This window comes from Magnolia sinica, chromosome 14, assembly GCF_029962835.1.
Source record: "Magnolia sinica isolate HGM2019 chromosome 14, MsV1, whole genome shotgun sequence".
NCBI lineage: Eukaryota > Viridiplantae > Streptophyta > Magnoliopsida > Magnoliales > Magnoliaceae > Magnolia > Magnolia sinica.
Window position 1 is genome coordinate 33,024,394 of NC_080586.1, and position 21,871 is coordinate 33,046,264.

Genomic DNA, 21,871 nt, shown 5'->3' on the forward strand with positions numbered 1-21,871 from the left:
ATGGAATTGATCGTGAAGTGAAGGGGAATCACCGAAAATGACCGTAAAATGCACGAAATTGACCGTGAAGTGAAGGAAAATGACTATGAAATGAATGGAAATGACTGTGAATGAAGTGAATTGACCATCCACTGCATGGAAATGATCATGAAGTGAGGGGATTAACCTAAAATGCATGGAATTGACCGTGAAGTGAAGGGGAATCACCGAAATTGATCGTGAAATGTATGGAATTAACCATGAAGTGAAGGGAATTGATTGTGAAATGACTGGAAATGACCGTAAAGTGAAGGGAATTGACCGTGAAATGCATGGAATTGACCATGAAATGAAGGGAATTGATCGTGAAATGAATGGAAATGACTGTGAAGTGAAGGGGATTGACCATGAAATGCATGGAATTGACCGTGAAGTGAAGGGGAATCGCCGGAATTGACCGTGAAATGCATGAAATTAACCGTGAAGTGAAGGGAATTGGTTGTTAAATGAATGGAAATGACCGTGAAGTGAAGGGAATTGACCGTGAACTGCATAAAAATGACCGTGAAGTGAAGGGGATTGATCGTGAAATGCATGGAATTGACCGTGAAGTGAAGGGGAATCGCTAGAATTGACCGTGAAATGCATGGAATTAACCGAGAAGTGAAGGGAATTGATCGTGAAATGAATGGAAATGACAGTGAAGTGAAGGGAATTGACCGTGAAATGCATGGAATTGACCCTGAAATGAAGGGAATTGATTGTGAAATGAATGAAATGACTATGAAGTGAAGGGGAATCACCGGAATTGACCGTGAAATGTATGGAATTAAACCGTGAAATGAATGACCGTGAAGTGAAGCGAATTGACCATCAAACACATGGAAATGACTGCAAACTGAAGAGGATTGACCATGAAATGCATGGAATTGACCGTGTAGTGAAGGGGAATCTCCAGAATTAATCGCGAAATGTATGGAATTAATCGTGAAGTGAAGGGAATTGACCATGAAATGATTGGAAATGACCGTGATGTGAAGGGGATTGACCGTGAAATGCATGGAATTGACCGCGAAGTGAAGAGGAATCGCAGGAATTGACCGTGAAGTGAAGGGGAATCGCCGAAATTGACCGTGAAACGCATAGAATTAACCGTGAAGTGAAGGGAATTGGCCGTGAAATGAATGGAAATGACTGTGAAGTGAAGGGAATTGACCGTGAAATGCATGGAATTGACCATGAAATGAAGGGAATTGATCGTGAAATGAATGGAAATGACCGTGAAGTGAAGGGAATTAACTGGAATTGACCGTGAAGTGAGTTATATGTTTATTGCAGTTGTGAGTCGAATTTCACTTAGTCCTCATATAATTACATTCACTTTGCTGTCATTTTAAGTCAGTTCGCGGTCATTTTAGCTTAGTTCACAGTCATTTTAGCTCAGTTCACGGTCATTTTAACTCAGTTCATAATCCTCATCAATAACTCAGTGGGCCCTCGGTCTATTTCACTCAGCCTTCATTTAGTTTCATATCTTATTTCGTTCTTTATTTCAAAAACCCTCAATGTGGGCCATTTGAGCATTGAATTTGCTCATTTATCATGACATGCTATACCATTCACTATTTAAAAAAAAAAGAAAATGGATTATGGACCATGCGCATATATAGTATAATATACAGTGGGGTTCACAAAAAGAAAGCAGAGATTTGAATATACCTGCCGTTCGAAGCTTCTTAGATAGGGGACCATATTCGTCCTATGTTGGGTTCACAAAAGTCGAAAAGGACGTGTGTGGGGTGTGTATTCTCAACTAGACAAAGGGGAAAGAAGAAAGCAGTAAAGGGAGGGTTTTACTCGTAGGATAGACAATCACAGAGGGGGAAAAGTAATTAGAAAATGAGATTCTTCGGCTAGGATGAAGGATCGAGAAGAAAAAAAGGAAAAACTGAATTTTTGGAAGGAGATGCGGCTTGTAGCATTCGAAGGTGTGTGCAGGGGGCATTTTCGACACGTGAAAAGCTGTCCGTACAGCTGGGCTTATTCTTGGCAGCTAAAAAGAAGTGGGCTTAAAAAGGTTTGTAGGCCATAAATGGGTCGTACAGTAGGAAAAAAAAAAAAAAAACTCCCGTTGCATACACACAATAGATCCGGTCCTTAAATTAATTTTTGGATTTTTTTAATTCACTTTACTAAACTCACCCGGAGTCTTCCTTGTGGAAGAATTTCGGAGATAGCGAGGACCAACCGATCAACGGTTGAGATTACTTATTGAATTTTTTATTTTTATTTTTAAAGAAAAGAAAAAGAAAACTGGAGTGTATACCGTGCCATATCCAAGAGGTCGAGTATCTACTTCATCAGCAAAATAAAACGCCTCTCATTCTTCTTCTCGCACCAAATAGAAAAATATGCTACGGTTTTGTCCATCCGTTTCTTCAGCAGAGAAGAGATTTTCTTCATTTCTTCAAAAAAACTCGAAATTCAGACCATTTTCTCACTTGGGCTTCTCTGAAAATGGCAGCAAAACATCTGCATGTGAGAAGAATATGAAAAGGATGAGAAAACCCACCTCAGGTATGGATTTTCTTTCTTTTTCATATGCCCCTAGGTTTTCACATTTGTAAATACCTCATCTACTCACCGGATAAAGCCGTGACCCATCTTCCTGCGATCCAGATGATTAATGTGGTTGGTTCCATGCTGATATGCGATGGACCAGAATCTCCTCCATCAAACAATCTCAACCTTTCCAGCCGCGGACCTTGTTCCTTTAAATAGCTCAGGTGGAGGTCCTTTAACAGATTAGTAGGATTGTCTGATTGGGGAGTTGGCTGCAGGATCACCCATCGATGGTGGGGCTTATCAGATGAACGGTCTTGATCATTGGAAGTTGGGCCCACCTGTCTGAGCTGCTGTCCCAAACAAAATGCCAGATATCTAATATTTCCTCACTGTACTGTCTTCTCACCTTGATAAATTCCTGTTAATAACAGCTCAAGAAATAGAGAACAGCATCTACACAATACTTACTGTGCACCGTTGGGAATCGCTGAATCACATGGACTACAGGCTATCACCCCTTCGAACCGTTCATGCAAAACTGGCCTTGAAATTCCTCAATTGGATAATCCGGCAACCGGGTTTTGATCGCTTTACCCCCATTTTCTGCATCACCGCCCATATACTCGTTCGAGCAAGGATGTATGAACCTGCAAAATCGATTTTGGGACATCTCTCTGGGATGGGTGTTGGGTGTTGTTCTATTTTCGATACACTCATGGATACGTACCGCCATTGCAATTCAAATCCCTCGGTTTTTGACCTTTTAATTAAGGTTTATGTCCAAGAAGGAATGCTGGGCGATGCTCTAGAGACCTTTCAGTTGATGGGTGTTCGAGGATTTAAGGCGTCAGTCTATACTTGCAATGCTGTCCTTGCCATGATTGTGCAGAAGGAGAGGATGGCATGTGCTTGGTCGTTTTTCAAAGATATGTTGGCGAGGAGGATTTGTCCGAACGTGGGTACTTTCAATATACTGCTGAATTCGTTGTGTACAGAAGGGAAGCTTAAGAAAGCCAGTTATCTTTTGAAAAAGATGGAAGATACCGGTTATATGCCGACGACTGTCACTTACAACACCTTACTGGATTGGTTTTGCAAGAAAGGGATGTTCAAGGCGGCTTTGAAGTTGATGAATTGTATGGCTAGCAAAGGTATCGAGGCAGATGTTTGTACATATAACATGCTTATTGACAATTTGTGTAGGAATAAGAGGAGTTCCAAAGCTTATTTATTGTTGAAGAAAATGAGAAAGAAGAGATTGTCTCCTAATGAGGTCACCTACAATACTCTTGTCAATGGGTTTTGTAAAGAAGGGAAGATTAATGTCGCAGGTCAGGTTTTTGATGAGATGTTGAGTTTTAATCTTGTCCCAAACTGTATTACTTACAACACTTTGATTGACGGGCATTGTCGAAATGGGAATATGAGTGAAGCTCTGAGGCTTCTAGATGAAATGGAAGTGGTGGGATTAAAGCCAAATGAGATAAGCTATGGAGCTATTTTGAATGGGTTTTGCAAGGCTTCTGATGTAGATGCGGCAAGAAATCTCATTGAGAAAATGGGGAAGACGGGCCTTGTTATCAACAACATTATATACACGATTTTGATTGATGGGTATTGCCGTAGGGGCCTACTCTATGAAGCTCTATCTTTGTTTGATGAAATGTTAGATGCTGGGATGAGTCCTGATGTTGTCACATATTCAGTGCTTATAAATGCATGTTGCAAAGCGGGAAAGACGAACCATGCAAAGGAGATCTTATGCAAGATGTACAAAACTGATGTTCTACCCAATGGCGTTATCTTTGCAACACTAATATACAACTGCTGCAAGCAGGGAAATGTTATGGAAGCAATGAAGTTATATGCCAATATGAGCCATATGGGATATGGCGCAGACATAATTACTTGTAATACATTGGTTGCTGCTCTTTGTAGGAGTGGGAGGTTGGGAGATGCGGAGGAGTTCATGCGGCATATGACTAGGATTGGCCGAGATCCAAACTCTGTTAGCTTTGATTGTATTATAAATGGTTATGGAAGCAGAGGCGATGGATTAAGAGCATTCGCTTTCTTTGATGAGATGGTAAGAGAAGGTTGCTCTCCAAGTGCTTTCACATATGGCCATCTTATGAAAGGGCTATGCCGAGGAGGGAATTTGGAGGTGGCAGAGAGATTTTTGCGTAAACTGCATGATATTCCTTTTGCTGTTGACACCGTTGTCTATAATACATTACTGGTTGAGACGTGCAAGGAAGGGAAGTTGGATCATGCATTACGATTATGCGATGAAATGATTAGAAGCAACATATGTCCCGATCTTTATACATTTTCGATTCTTATCAATGGTTTTTCTAGGAAAGGGAAGATGCTCCCTGCATTTTTTCTGTTTTGGAAAATGACAGAAAGAGATTTTTTTCCGAACCATGTCACATATACTTGTTTGGTTGATGGTCTTTTCAAAGGAGGACAGATAAAAGCCGCTTCTTATCTTTATGAAGAGATGACAATGAAAGGCCTACACCCTGATACTGTCGCATTTAATGTAATGATCAATGGATACTCCCGGGCAGGACAAATGCAAAAGGCAGATGATGTCTTTTGTATGATGGGCTGTGATGGTTTGCGTCCTAATCTAGTAACTTATAACATCCTCATGCATGGATATTCCAAGAAATTGTTATTATCGAGATCTTTTGACTTGTACAAAAAAATGACTGACAAAGGCCTTGTGCCTGATAATCTAACATATCATGCGCTACTTCTCGGGCTTTGTGAATCAGGCATGCCGGATGTTGGGATCAAGCTCTTAGAAAAGATGCTAATAGAAGGTATCATTCCTGATAAGTTGACATTTAATGTACTTATTAGCAAGTACTGTGAGAATGGTGAGATGACGAAAGCTTTCGATGTAGCTAATTGTATGAGTAGCTTAGGGGTGCTTCCAAATGAAGATACCTATGAAATTATCATCAAGGGACTTAATAGAAAGTGTGCTTTCCGAGAATCCCATTTGGTTTTGCATGAAATGCGGGAGATGGGTTTTGTTCCTAAGCACACACATTACATCACGTTGATTAATGGGAAATGCCGTGTCGGTGATATACAAGGAGCATTCAGATTGAAAGATGAGATGGAGGCATTGGGTCTCGTGCCTCATGATGTAGCAGAGAGTGCTATTGTTAGAGGACTTTGCAAGTGTGGAAAGCTTGAAGAAGCAATGTTGGTCTTCGATAACCTGCTTCGAGGGGGCCTTGTTCCGACTATTGCTACTTTTACGTCTCTCATGCACGCTCTTTGCAAAGAATCTAATCTTGAAGATGCTTTGCGTTTGCGGGATGTGATGGTGGGTTATGGCTTGGAAATAGACACTGTTGCTTACAATGTTCTAATTACCGGACTTTGTGCCAATGGTCATGTTGCTATGGCATTCGAACTATATGAAGAGATGAAACGAAGGGGTCGTTGGCCTAATATTACCACATATGCTGTCCTCATTGATGCTGTTTGCAAGGAAAATGATCTTGTTAGGGGGGAAATGCTTTTGATGGATATTCAAAGTAGAGGTTTCATCTCTCAAGGCCAGGATACCAAAGATATGGATCAAGCATTGGTGTGTACAATGCGGAGATTAAATCTTTTGAGGCTCAGGAGGCAGAAAAATCATATAAAAAAATGAAGATGCGAGATATGTTATCCCGTCATTAAAGCTGCTGACAGGATGCTGATGAACAGGTTTTTATGTGTAACATTTAGAGATTTGCTATGATTTAAGCCATGTTGTGATATTTTGCAAGAGTAGGGGTTTTTGAGTTGTCTCCCCAGGCAGGTTGATGTCTCATGTGTGTGCAAGATCTGGTCGGTCCATTAGGTGGGTCTCACCATGTGCTCTGGCCCAAAAATCTGGCCTGTCTAGGCATCACTTCCATTGTGTGTTTACAGCAAATGTGAACATAACTGGTCAAAGTTTTATGTCCATTTTTGTCATAGATGTGTGGTCTGGCTCATCAGTGGACCAGCCTACTCTTGGGGCCATGGGACATACACGGTTGGGCGCACCAGGTGAACAGCCTGGATATCATACACTTCCTGTGTTTGCATGAGTGGGGAGTGTAGGATTCAGAATCGTACACTTGCTAATAGACACCACCCATCTTGTCCATCTTCCCTCACTTCCTATTCTGAATCTAGATGTGGTGATGCTTTTTCATTGGTGGAACTGTTCTTGTTCATTGAATCCATGTCAAGGAAACTTTGTAAGCATCATCTCCTAGTTTTAATGATGGAAACTTCTAGTTTCTCAAAGTAGTAAACACTAGAATGGCCACATTGCTCAAAAGTGAAGATCAAGCTTATAATGCTTGACTTGAAGGAAATACACACTGCTCAATGGAGGATTTTTTCTGCCCACTAAACTGAAAATGGGACCCACCTTTTGGTTATCGAAAGCTCCCATGCCTATGGGAGGGACACCCCAAAAATCCACCACCCCCGTACCATGTCCCTAACCATAGAGGAGATATTGGCATGGCCCACCCCTCGTGGTGGCCACAAGGTGCAACATTTTCCTTTTTTGGATAGGTACTAGGTTCAACATCTTATATCCATTGTTACCTTAATGCTTCTATTTCCAGTTTGGCTCATGCCAGGCCACTTAGACACCTTGTGACACAACACAAAACTTCAAAATTTGGACAGTTAAAAGTGTTCTAATGATGCCATTGAAAAGTAGATGTGTTGGACACTCAACTGAGTTGTCCACACATTCTCCATAAAGATTTCCTTTTTTCCTTCTCGATTTTCTTGTGGTGTACATTACCTTTTTCAAGCCAAAGATTTCTCACTCTTGTTGTCACACTTGCCTTGGGGCTCATTTGGGTGCCCTTCTCAAAAAAGGGGATTCCAAAAAACAGGGGTTTTAAGCCTACTTTTCCAGTTGAATTGGCAAAAACCGTGTTTTAGCGCTTATTTTTTTAAGCGGAGATGAGACAGAGGTTTGCAAAGTGCATCCAACCACACAACAGCAACTGCTGTTTGGATCAAAATGGTGTTTTGGCCCCAAAAGCCCCTCCGGGTGCATCCAAATAGGCCCCTTACTCCCCTGGTGTCGAAGAAACTATTCATAAGCGTTCCATCTCGCACGGTAATGTTCGCTCTTTTCTGTTACAGGTACCATGGCCTTCTACAGAGATTCATGTTGATCCTTTATGGACAGAGTGTTCTGCGAGCAATCCTGGTTTCTCTCTCTCTCTCTCTCTCTCTCTCTCTCGCTCGCTCCATGATTAAACCAGAAGCTGAAGTTTTTTAAGCGAACCTGCAACATTAACTTCTCAGAGGCTTGATGTTTGCTTGCCAATGGAACATTGTTTATGATCACAGAGGTTGGATGGTACCACTTTGTCCTATCTAATCTCTTATCTCTTTTTAAGCAATGCTATTTTAAGTTGGGGGTTTCTTTGTTGTCATCATTTACATCTCCCACCTCTCATATTACATGAAAAATTCTTGAGACAAATCTGGGAAGGATCGTGAATCTCCTTGTCCTGCACATTCAGAAGCCAAAAAGGAGAGAGGGACAGAGAAGATTGGTGAAGTTACATCTTCATTGACATTGATTATGGAAGCATCTCTCATTATGCTCGGCCCAATCCACCTTGAACCACCGAGTCAGTAGAATTTATTGAATAACAACTTAACATGTAGATGCAAAACTACAATTTATTTGTCCCATAAAATATGTTAGATGTCATATCATAAATGCAGTTTATCATAGTTAAAATTTAAAAAGGGCAGTGCCCTTGCATCATTATGTGATAAAAATCATGGAATAATTGCATACTATGCTCTCACATGGGGTTTTTGAAGCATGCAGAATCTTGCTTTCTTTTAGGGCCTGACACCTGGGCACACTGTGCATTGAGAGCAAGTGCACAAACATCTCCAATTGTCCAACGACAGTTGGCAGGAACTCAACACTTGCTTTGAATGGGACTTTTGAAGTCTTGTTTTCCAAACACTTACTGTGTTTTCCAAACACTTGCTGTGATTCTCGCAGCCTTTGGATGGTTGAAGACGTATGCATTGATTCTCAGTGAACAACATGCAGAGTCTTTTCCCTTTCTTTTATGGACCTTCTCTTTATGGTGTGCCCAAGTAACATAGTTCATGCAAATATCTAGCATTATTTTGTTTATGTCCTCAGAGATGCCTTGTAATAGACCTATGTAATAGACTATTTAATGGGGACATCACGTGCACACGCACGCCCCTTACACACGTACGCAAGGAGGAGGACCCCACCGTCGATCTGGATTGATGACAACATCGAAGGAGGACCTAGCTAGAGGACTGCGTTTTGGTCCCTTAGAGTGGACCCGATCGTCATGTGAATCCCATCATAGGTTCTCATGATCATGACCCACTATTCTAAACGATTTAGTACTTTGAGTTTTGGTTATTTTTGTTATTAGGAACATCATAGACGGTTTAGATTGTTTGATTAGTTGTTATTTGTAGTTACTTCATCTCTAAGTAATAGGTTACGCGCACGGCGCGAGTTTTGGGGTATAGGGTTTTATTATAAATAAACATCTATTGTAGGTTTTTTTTTTCCTCATGAAAGATTGAATAAAATTTCTGTGTTTTTCTGCTCCTTTCTGAGTTGTGAAAGCCTAATTGGGTGCGAAGCCCTCCCTTCTTCGAAGGGCTAACTACCGTGGTGCGAAGCCACACCCATCTCGATTCGCCCCCATCTCCTACCATCAATATCCACCATCTCCTACGACCAACCGATAATCAAATCCATTATCCTTTAGCGATTCTCCCCCCCTACAGCAGAATTTTGGAATCTGGCCCTACAGGGGGGCTGAAACTTCGGCGGAGCACCGTGTTCAAACCGATCATCCGTTTGGCCTGAAACGTGGAGGGAAGGTGGCCAACCCCTGGCCGACCAGGGCCAAGCTGGCCTTTTTCTCATTCGTGGGCCTCACACACATTCGGGCCACCACCAACACACGTGCATCAGGTGGGTTTGCTATCCACGTGCGGAATCGGTTCTAGGTTCTCTCTTTCCTCTCTTTCATTCCTCTCTCACCTGATTTCCCTAACCCTAACCTTAGATTGTCCTAAATCCCTATTTCCATGCTCCTTTTAAACCCTAGGGTTCCCCGAATTGAAATCCGTGAATCCCTTGGATTTGGGAAATATTTCTGTGCATGTGTGGATGAATTTACTCTCCTTTGAGTATTATTTGGTTTATAATTTTTATTGATCCAGCCCTAACATGTGTAGGCCTGGACTCGCATAGATTCCCCTTGATTGAGTGCTTGATTTTATGTGGGATGTGGAATTTTGTATGATTGTTTTTAATTTAGTATGATCTTAAGTTTGATTTTTATTTTTTTATTTTTTTTGCATATCATGTTTAACTTCCATGTCCTGCATCAAATTTGGTATTAGAGCTTAGGTTTGTCATAGGGGAATGCATTGCATGTTTATGGTTTAGTCTTCTCACATTTAATTTGCATTAACTCTCATCATATAGGGCTGTTTAGGACCCATCATTTACATTAGAGGCTGCTGAATTTTCTACTTTCAGAAAATCCCCAAATCTCTTGGCTGAATTTTCTGTTGGCAGACTTTTGGGCAGATAGGTTGCTAGAAATTTGGTAGTGTTGTGTAGTTTCCCTCATATAGTCCTATAGGATCATCTAGTCTCATTTAGACGCATATAGTTGTGTTAGAGGGTCTTTGAGTTGAGTAGTTGTATGCCCACACATACTGGTTACGGTTGTGGTTTGCACCCTACGTTAAACATGGAGCAATTGCAAGAATCAATGGATAACCTAACTCGACAGTTTAAGTCTTTGGGTAAGCTTTTGGAACAACGTATTGACCAACGCCTTGAACAGATTAATGTGCGCGTTACCCAATTAGAGACTTTCGCCCGGGCAAACCCCACCATTGGGGAAGATGCCCAATCTCAGGCAGGTGGTCAGGAGGATAGACCAAGGAATGGAGGTGGCCAATGAATTGGTCATGGGCACGCACCAGTGCACCCACGCCGCGATGGGTATCATGATCATTATGACCCAAATGCGCAACTCCTCAAGGGAGTTAGAGTAGAGGCCCCTTCATTTGATGGCCACTTGGACCCTAAAGCTTTTTTAGATTAGTTGGCAGATGTGGACCACTATTTTGAGTGGTATGACATGTTGGATGTTCGTCAGGTCCGATTCGCCAAGATGAAGCTTGTGGGCCAAGCAAAGAGGTTTTGGGCTACTGTCTAGCGAAAGAAAGAGAGGACGAGAGAGCCCCCAATGGTTCATTGGGGAGAAATGAAAGAAACTCTTAAGGAGAAGTACCTCCCTTTCTCTTATCACTTACGGTTGATTGAAGAATGGCAGTCTCTTCGACAAGGTTCTATGAGTGTGGCGGAATACATTGAGAAGTTCGAAGAGAACTCGACCGGTTGTGAAGTTGATGAGACTCTTGTTCGATTTAAAACGGGCCTCCATTCTGACATTAAGAGAGAGTTGCTCGCCAAAGACATAGACACTCTTGAACAAATTTATCAAGTAGTGTTGAAGGTCGAGCAATACCTCAAAGCATCTGTGGGGAGGCAGTTTGATTTTCACGATTCTAGTACTAAAGCCAACCCTTCTGGGGCTAAGCCTAGCACTGGATACCAAGAAAAACCTTCCAGCAGTTCTCAGTCCAGGCCCAATGATGATAAGGGTAAATAGGTTGTTGAGTCTAGCTCGCGTAGAAGCGAGGCAACTAGGTGTTTTAGGTGTCAGGGGTTTGGTCACTTTGCCCACCGATGTGGCACAAGAGAGGGCACCAAAGTGTTCCTTATTGATGGGTAAGTAGAAGTAATGCACCCAGAAAGTGACGGTGAGGAGGAAGAAAATGAACCAGTAGAAGCCCCTAGTGATGAGGAAGAGGGAGTGCGAGAGTCTGCGGCCCTTGCAGTTGTGCGTCGCGCCTTTACACAGGCAAATAATACTGATGATTAGTACCGCTGTGTTGTTCCTATTCAGTTTGGGTCATATAAAGCCACAATTTGGTGTGATGTTGTTCCTAGGAAGCCTATCAATCTTGTCCCTATGTCACTATCCCATAGGCCATCAGAGTCTGCAGAGTCCTTTGTGCATCACATTCATTCATTGCATCTAGAAATCATGCAGAAGATCATGACTAGTAATAAACATTACGCACTTTCTACAGACCAACATAATCGTTTCAAGGAACTCAATGAAAGGGACTTCGTGATGGTCCGCATCAGGCCAGAGCAGTATACTTAGGGAGTCGTTCGTAAAATACACGCCAGTAGCACTGGACCATTCAAAATTATAAAACGAAACGGTTTCAATGTGTATGTGGTAGATCTTCCACCCTCCGCGGGAATTAGTTCTACATTCAATGTGGAGGATCTGGTTGCATTTCAGGGGGCCACTGATGCACTTTCCACCTAACCCAGCTGATTCCCCAGACTTTTCCCTTGATCCATGGCCATATCCCGACCCATCATCCCAACCTCTACGTCCCGTACCTACCCTTCCCGACTCATTTTCCTAGTCTCTAACTCCCATACCTATCCGTCCTGACCCATCTTCCCAGCTACTATATCTCATACCTACCCCTCCCAACCCATTTTCCTAGCCTCTACCTCTCATACCTACCTATTCCGACCCATCTTCCCAACTCCTACCTCTCATAGCTACCATTTCCGACCCATTTTCCCAGCTTCTACCTCCCATACCTACTCTTCCCGACCCATTTTCCCAGCCTCTACCTCCCATACCTACCCGTCCCGACCCATCTTCCCAGTTTCTACCTCCCATACATACCCTTCCCACACCCAGAGAAGAGATAAAGGATATCCTGGACCATCAGATAGTATCGACGACGGACGACGAATTTCAAAAGTTATTAGTCAAGTGGAAGTCACGCCCAGCTTCAGACAGTACGTGGCTCACTGAGGAGGAGCTTCAGAGACTTGATCCTGATATCTTGGAGCGATTCAGGAGTTTTGTTTTGCTAGTGGCGAAATCTTTATGGCCGGGGAGAGTTGATGGGGACATCACGCGCACACGCATGTCCCCTATGCACGTACGCAAGGAGGACCCCACCGTTGATCTGTATCGATGACGACGTCGAGGGAAGACCTAGCTAGAGGACTGCGTTTTGGTCCATTAGAGTGGACCCGATCGTCATGTGAATCTCACCATGGGTTCTCATGATCATGGCCCACTATTCTAAATGATCTAGTACTTTGAGTTTTAGTTATTTTTGTTATTAGGAACATCACTTATGGTTTAGATTGCTTTGATTAGTTGTTATTTGTGGTTACTTCATCTCTAAGAAACAGTGGTTATAGAATGCTCACCATTAAAAATTTCTTAGGGTCCACTGTAATGTTCATTTTCCATCTAACTTGCTAATAGGGTCACACTAACGTAGATGAAGGGAAAACACACATGTCAGCTTGATCTAAAACTTTTGTAGCCCCGATAAATTTTTAATGATAGTCGTTTAATTATTATTGTTTCTTATGGTGCGGGCCACCTGAGCTTTGGATCTGCCTTATTTTTGGGCTCATGCCCTAAAGTTATTTGGCAAAATGGATGGACGGTGTGGATATAACACATTCATCACGAGTGGGGTCCAAAAAACTTTGACACTCATGTGCTACACTTCATAATCTGAGTCCTACCTACTTCGGGCCCTTAAAAAATTGTACACGAGACATGTATTAATTTAAAATTTACCAATTAAATTATGGACTGTAATTGCTAACTCAAAATGCCAAAATCAAATTATTTGAATAGTTTTAATTGTTAATTTGTGGACACTTATTTTTTAAAATAGGGCCTTGATTTTTTTTTTTCATGATTCACTATCCAATAAATGTCCACCAATTCACAAGTGGGATAATGCCAATAAATTGCATGAATTTGAGGCTGATTTGGGGCATGGATTGGTCCTCCAAGTCAACCCCAAATTGGCAACGCGATCTACCTGAATTTAATTTCATTTTTTAAAAGAATTATTGGGAGAAATGATATCAAATTGTTAAGTATATAAATTAGATATTTAGAAAATTAAATATATGAATTTTGTAGTCAAATTCAGGTTATCTGGTCCATAAATTTATTAGACAGTCCGATACAACTTCTCACCAAAGAGTAGACCGTTACACCACCATAAACATGTTTCAATTTATAAATGAATGCATATTTGGAATGCTTAGAATATTCCGGATTTAATCCGTATTTTTTCATATTTTTTTGGCAAAAAAAAAATAAATTTGCGCTGTTATGGGCCGTTACGCCCCCGTATCCGTATCGGTTTCGGAGGGCACCGTTACGCCTACCGATACCGACACGGGACACCTTGGGTTGCGCACATGGCTCGAGTTTTGGGGTATAAGGTTTTATTATAAATAGACACCTCTTGTAGGTTTTCTTTTTTTCCTCATGGAAGATTGAATAAAATTTCTGCATTTTCCTGCTCTTTTCTGAGTTGTGAAAGCGTAATTGGGTGCGAAGTCGAAGGGCTAACTACCGTGGTGCGAAGCCATACCCATCCCGATTCGCCCCCATCTCCTACCATCAATATCCATCATCTCCTACGACCAACCAATCATCACATCCATCATCCTTTCGCAGCGATTCTCCCCCTACAGCAGAATTTCGAAATCTGGCCCTATAGGGGGGCTGAAACTTCGGCGGAACACTGTGTTCAAACCGATCATCCGTTTGGCCTGCAACTTGGAGGGAAGGTGGCCAACCCTTGGCCGACTAGGGCCAAGCTAGCCTTTTTCTGATTCGTGGGCCCCACACACGTGCGGGCCACCATCAACGCATGTGCGTCAAATGGGTTTGCTGTCCATGTGCGGAATCGGTTCCAGGTTCTTTCTTTCCTCTCCTTCACTCCTCTTTCACTTGATTTCCTTAACCCTAACCTTAGATTATCCTAAATCCCTATTTCCATGCCCTTTTTAAACCCTAGGGTTCCTCGAATTGAAATCCATGAATCCATTGGATTGGGGAAATATTGTTGTGCATGTGTGGATGAATTTACTCTCCTTTGAGTATTGTTTGGTCTATAATTTTTATTGATCCAACCCTAACATGTATAGGCCTGAACATGCATAGATTCCCCTTGATTGAGTGCTTGACTTTATGTGGGATGTGGAATTTTGTGTGATTGTTTCTAATTTAGTATGATGTTAAGCTTGAAATTTTTTTTTGCATATCATGTTTAACTTCTGTCCTGCATCACTATTACATAGAGTCAAGATGGCAGCCGGTGTGAAACTTTTACCATAACTTTCATTAGGAATCCTGACAATATGATAGACCCTTGATGGAATGGAATGGTGGAATAAGATTCGTTTAAGCCGATCCCTATCGGTTGGGATGCGGCTTATATAGATGATGGTTATGATGATGTCCTTAGAGATGCATTGCTGTAATTTATTTATTTAATTTTTCTCATTTACATTTGCTTGATTTATTCTACCGACATTGATCCACAATTGTCCAAAATTATCAGGTGAAGGGTCCCACTGGTGATCGAAATAGTGATTCTCGTGACAAGACAAGCAAGAAGTTTGAATTTATACTTCTACAAGAAATGTCTTCATTGCTTCTGTTTCACTAATAAGTCTCCGTAGGATGAAACCATAGATTTTGATATCCATGTTGGTCATTATGCATACTTGGATCAGCATGCAAAAGATGGTATGCGCTATTTTTTTTTTTTTTTGCAAAAGATGATTTATTTCAACCATTCTGATGCAGAACCCGAACCTAACTTTTCTGAAATTTCCCCAGAGCATTTCAATCCTTTCTTGGAAGGGAATGCGAAGCTGGAAGAGAAGCATCAACTAGAGGCTCAAACCAACCATCAAGTACTGGGTATGTCTGAAATACTTGATTTCTTTCTTATGAACCGCAATGGAAGCAAAAGTGGTTGACTATAGGCAAAGCTTGTTTCTAGCTGCCTGTGCACTGAATCAGGAAATACCCATGTTCCGAAACGGCTTAGGGGGTTGTTCCATCCAACCCTGCAAGCTGTTGACTAATGCACTTGGAGACAAATCCAGACCATACAATTGTAGGTGACAGCTTGGATGAACCATAGTCAATATATCATGTTGATTAAAGTTCAAAAATACGTAAGATGCTAAAAAGTGATTCAGAGCAACAATCTAGGAAACATGTCCGTAGAGTTTCTTTTCTTTTTTGAAAATTGAAAATTTTATTGAAGGAGTCAAAGGCTCAAGAGAACAGGAAAAAAAAAACTCAAAATTACAAACTCCACTCCTCGATACAAGAGAACACCTTTCTGAAAGTGGTTCCCTGAGTTTCACTCCTATCCCTAAAACATCTGCCATTCATTTCAATCCAAATACACCAAAGAGCGGCCAACAAAGCAAGGTGCCAATTCCTCCTTTCGATAGAAGAAGGGCCCCTGAAGTGCCAAGACAAACAGATCCTCCATTGAATTTGGAAGTGCCCATGGCACCTTGAAAGCTGAAAAGATGTAGTTCCACACACCCAATGTATAAGGACAGCTGAGATAGAGGTGCTTCACTGATTCCTCTTCCTTCTTGGACAAGAGACAGATGTTGGGGAAGACCATCCCTTTCTTGCGGAGATTGTCCATTGTCAATATCCTATTTTGACCAATGACCCATGCAAATGCCGTCACCTTTGGAGGAGCTTGGTAGTGCCAAATAAACCTTGTATTAGCTAATACCAGCACCAGGTCCATGAATGACATTGAGGAAGGACCACATTGTGAATCTGCTAGATTTATATCTTAACCAGACAGGGTCATCCAAAGCAGCCAGGTTGGGATAGATTCCCTTCTAGAATAGCTAGCAGTCTCATCATTTCCTCAACCTTGGCCTCGGATAAAGAATGGCGACATGAGGGTAGCCAAACACCACCATTTTCCTGGATGGAGAAACAATTGGCTATCAAGACATTCTGGTTCAGGCATAATCTAGTTATACCAGGGAATTGGGATTTGAGTGTGGTCTCTCCAAGCCAAACATCGTCCCAAATACTAACCTTATCCCTGCTACCAATTGATATCCCCATCTCGAGAAGAATTTTGCCTGCCAAATGAGTAATAAATCTCCAATAAAAGAAGCTCTGTAGAGTCCTTGATCCACCTGCCCGAGTTCACTAGACCATATTTGTCAGCTATAACCTTACGCCAAAGGTAGGGGTGTCAACGGGCCAGGTTAGGGCCGGGCTGTCCAAGCTTGACCCGCATTGTTCAACTTAAGCCCATACCCAGCTTGGGTCGATGATGGGCCAAAATAGTCCAACACGAGCCCGCCCCGGAATGTTTACATAGGATCAGGCCCAAGCCCGATGAAGTTTTGTAAAACAAAAAGCAATTTTGGTGGGCCCACACATACCTCGGGCACGTTCTCCTTTTGACATCCGATCCGTGCATTTCGTGGGCCCCGCTAACTCAAGAGAGATGAAGAGAGAGAGCGGTGAACCTACCGCAATAACCAGTGATGTCGCTGGCCGAAGGCTCCATTGCTGCACTGGTGACGAAGGCTTGGTCGGTTAAATCGCATGGGAGGAATTCGTTGGGGTTGGAGAGATAGGAAGGAATGGGTTAGAGGAAATAGAGACATGCGAGTAGTTGGTTGATAGTGAGAAAAATGGAGATAGTTGTGGTGGAATTAATGTTTTTATTTAATTGGAGGAAGTCACCTTTGATTTTTATGGGGCATAGTGTTCGAAGTATCGGTATCGCTACAAGTTTCACTGGTCGGGGATACAGAAACATTATCGATATCACTGATAACCAGAAATATGAAAAAACATGGGAAAAAAGGTAGAATTTTCAGTGAAACCTCAGGAGATGCTAAAATACACATATTTGCATATTTAGGAATTAAAAATTTGTAAAATGAATGTATACACAATAAGTTTCCATTTAATGGGGCTTAAAAGCATGTGTCGTTGTAAGAAAGAGTCTAACCATCCCATCCATCCCATTTAACCATCCAAACATCCATTGATATTGCAGAATATCGACAATTCCTGATATTTTGCAAAGAAATCATTAACAACAGGAAAGGAAACAAAAGATTGTGGTGTTGATATTGCGCATGTTGCGATAACAATAATATTGAGATATTATCAATATTAGCAACGACATTGAAAACTGCATACAACAATGTGCTCATAAAAAAATTATGAAAATACTTTTTTAATAAACAAACTTTCTGTGATATCTCTATGTTGGCGATATTATTGAAATATCGCTGATGCACTCGTGATACAAGCGTCACCTAGAATTTACATAGTAAAAAATATTGGCGATATCGATACATTAGCAATACAAGCGGCACCTGGAATTTACACAATTGAAAATATTGGCGATATCGATTCGTTGGCAGTACTTAGCAATACATTGTTGATGCTTGGAATTTCTAATACTACCGGTATTATTCGTATTGCTATTGGTGTTATCGGTATCGCCAAGCTGGAGATAACGATAATATTGGAGATAATTCAAGGCATCATTGATTTGTATGTGAGATCTACTTCGACCATGAGATGTGTAATCTCATTTTAGGCAAAGAGAAAAAATCTTAGGTTGATCCATGATTCAGGTGGACCGCACCAATGGAAACTATTTCTAGAGAGAAGTCCACCCTTGATTCTTATAGGGACTACAATGATGATTATATAAAATTCACTCCAACCATTAAATGCCACACCAATATTTAGGCATGGGAACAAAAAATCAAGCTCATCCATGATTCAGGTGGGCCACACCAAGGGAAACAGTTCGTAAGGTAAGCATTGTCTTGTATACTGTTTCCAACTGTGTGGCCCACTTAAATTAAGGATGGAGGTGATTTTTGGGCCATGGGCTTGGAATGGTATTACACACCTGATGGTCAGGATGGATTTCACATCAACACCTTGGTGGAGACCCCACCCAAGCCACGACCCACTTTAAAAAAAATCACATTTTTAAAAACCCCTCCTCCGATTGGTGAGATGCGTCATATCAGAGTAGCTTAGGTGAGACCTGGCCTCACCTAAGATGGTGCGGCCCTTACCGTGGGGCCCACCTTGATGTATGTATCATGTATCCACACCATCCATCCATTTTTCCTGATTATTTTAGGACATGATCCCAAAAATGAAGAAGATCCAAATCTCAAGCGGACCATACTCTAGGAAACAATGGTGATTGAACACCCTACCATTAAAAACTTCTTAGGGCGAACCTTAATTTTCCATATTTTTTATTTTCCATCCAATTTGTTGATAAGGTCACGTAAGCCAAGATGAAGGGAAGCAACAAATATCAGCTTGATCCAGAACTTTTGAGGTCCATTAATGTTCGATCACCATTATTTCCTATGGTATGGTCCACTTGATAATTGGATTTGATTCATTTTGGGATAATTCCCTACAATGATCTGGAAAAATGAATGGACAGTGTGGATACATAATATGCACATCAAGGAGGGCCTCATGGTAAGGGTCGCATCGTCTTGGTTGAGGCTAGGATCTCACCTAATCTACTCCCCTCCTCGAGACGGCAACCCACGTGATGCATGTACGAAACAACTCTCCTTGGGATGCCCACCCTTCATTTTTGAGGGACCCACCATGCTGTGTATTTAAGATCCAATCCAACCATTAGATGGGTAATTCTAAGTTATATCCATGGCCAAAAAATCAGGATGATTTGTCATTCAAGTGGGCCACACTATGGGAAACAGTTTGAAGAGAGACGTCCACTGTTTATATTTACGGGCCCACTGCGATGATTAGATAAAATCCACTCCAACCATTAGATACCACACAAAAACATAGGCAAGGCCTAAACATAAGTCCAATGCATTATTATTATTATTTTTTGGAAATGTTACAATTTTATTGAGAGACCGCCAAAAGCGGAAAAGAATACAAAAATTAAAAAAGAAACAACAAACTCAAAAGCAAAGTTACAGCCCCAATAGGGCTAGAAGGATATAAATGTCTAGTTCCTTGATTCCGATTGCCCAATCAAGCACCCAACAAATTGCTTTTCGCACGATTGTCCCTGTTGCAACCAAGTTGTTTTCAAAACATTGCTTGTTCCTTTCTCCCCAAATGGCCCATAGGCATGCCATTGCCCCTAACCGCCAAACCGCTTTTCCTTCTTTTCCAACACCTCCTTCATGCCATGACTCTAGGAAGGATGACATGGATGCCGGCATAACCCAAGAGACATTGGGAGTTATAAGAACGAGCTCCCACACCCTTGTAGCACAAGGGCAAATGAATGAAGAGGTGGTCCACTGACTCTACATCCCGCATGCACACTATACATATATTTAGGAGAATCATTTCTTTTTTACGAAGGTTGTCCACTGTTAGTATCCTGTTCCTTCTAAGCAATCAAACAAAAGATGCAACCTTCGAGGGAGCTCTGTACTTCTAAAAACGAAAATTATGAGATGATGGGGATTGGGAGGGACTAAGAATCTTGTAAAAGGATTCCATTTCGAATCTACCAGAAATGTGCCCTTTCCAAACCATAGTCTTCTGTTGAAGGTTCGATCTTGACGTTGTTCAGTTTATCTAGGACGCTTAATAAAGCATCAACTTCCGCGTCTGATAGATCCCTTCTACAAGGGGCCATCCACACTATCCGACCTCCTTCCATCGAAAAGCACCTCTCCACCGATGTGTACCTGTCCGAGGCTATTGATGCCAAAGCAAGGAATGCCTCTTTAAGCAAGCATTCCAAAATATTATTCATGTGGGCCATATGAAGGGTAATAGTTTGGAGGATGAGTGTTGCCCTGTACGCTGTTTCTAATCGTGTGGTCCACTTGAAACACATAAGCGGCTAAGTTTTGGGTCCTAGGCATAAAATGGGATGACACACCTTTTAGTCGAGGTGGATTTTACATAAACACCATGGCGGGGCCCACCCAATGTTCTAAATATCGGTATCGCGTAATGTATCGCACCCTTGGGATATAGATACGTATCAATTGTCACACGGGATTTATATCGTTTGTATTGCGTAATTTATCGCACTTTTCGGGAAACATGGGGAAACATTGGGAAAATGGTTGAATTTTTCAATGAAACTTCAGGGATTATTAAAAAAGACTTCAATACACACTTTTAAATCATAAAATTTAAAAAAAGAAGTGCACATAATAGGTTTCTTTTGTATATGGTCTTAAGCTATGCATTGTTGGATTGAACTAAGACAACTATATTCAAATATCATGCATAACATTTATAAATGTATCAAGACATGTATGAAAACACAACCAATGCATTCAAAAGTAAAACATATAGTAGAAATTATAAAACATACGTACTAATAATGTGACTGGCTATGGCCTAGACCCATAGAGTTACACGGTGGCTCGTAATCATCGTCTCCATCTCGATGGGGCTGGAAGGAATACTGCTCATCCACAAATCGACAGTACTGTGCCCAGGTCATAGTAGAATGGTACCAATTGAGATACTCCCTGACATAACGTTGGTACTCATCCTCTCCGAACTGAACTAATATGCCCATTTGTGGGTACTGTGTAATAGTCACAGTTTGTGACTGATATAGATATGGAATGGGCATGGATGGTGCTATTGGGTATCCATACTGCCCTCCATATCCATACTGCTGTCCATATACCTGCCTGTATGTGGAAGTCCTGACCGTAGTTGAAAAATGATAATTCATAACTGCTAGAGTCGCTCCCCGCATATCCACTATGTGTCCATACTCATACTATGGCACAGAACTCGAGCTACTCTCTTGTGTCTGTGATCCATATCCATTTTGTGGCCTGTAACTCGAGCTCCCCTTCCTTGTTCGTGAATCAGAACTAGAGCCACCTCGCTTCCCACGAACGCTTGTGTCCCTCATGCATTTTGCCAGTAGCTCAAAATCAGAAAGTTCGTGTATGCTCTTTTTTTTTTTTTAATAACTTCTGACGCTCGTATGTCTTATTGTAGATAAGACGAGGCTTTGGTCCTCCTAGATGAGAACCATGGTCAAGGTCCTATGTGGCATGATCAAAACCCCCCTCCCCAGTGAAAGGGCCAAGATCAAAACCCCCCTCCCCAGTGAAAGGGCCAAGAGGCCTCTGAGACTAACTCACACCCTCGTCGCCACCATCCCCGTTGCCATCATCACCATCATCAATACTGTCACCAGAGTCACCATCACCCCCATCGTTGTCATCAGACTTATCACCATCACCGGATCCACCCGCCACATCACTCTCTGTCTCGGTGTTGGAAAATGTTTC

The 21,871-nt window shown here is 41.8% G+C and overlaps 1 protein-coding gene across 7 annotated transcripts in view; it reads left to right on the top strand.

The window, feature by feature from the left end:
* The first annotated feature begins 2,321 nt into the window (after positions 1-2,321).
* Positions 2,322-21,871, top strand: part of LOC131225948 (pentatricopeptide repeat-containing protein At5g55840) — a 62,441-nt gene continuing 42,891 nt past the window's right edge. The window contains exons 1-5 of one of the 7 annotated variants that reach the window (XM_058221574.1): positions 2,322-2,556; positions 2,976-6,279; positions 7,714-7,933; positions 15,106-15,293; positions 15,354-15,470. In XM_058221574.1, coding sequence (XP_058077557.1) covers positions 2,391-2,556; positions 2,976-6,223 — 3,414 coding nt within the window. In that variant the 5' untranslated portion in view covers positions 2,322-2,390 and the 3' untranslated portion in view covers positions 6,224-6,279; positions 7,714-7,933; positions 15,106-15,293; positions 15,354-15,470. Of the gene's footprint in view, positions 2,557-2,975; positions 6,280-7,713; positions 7,934-15,105; positions 15,294-15,353; positions 21,529-21,871 lie in introns of those variants that run through there. The other 6 variants (XM_058221571.1, XM_058221569.1, XM_058221573.1 and 3 more) reach the window with 6 other exon arrangements.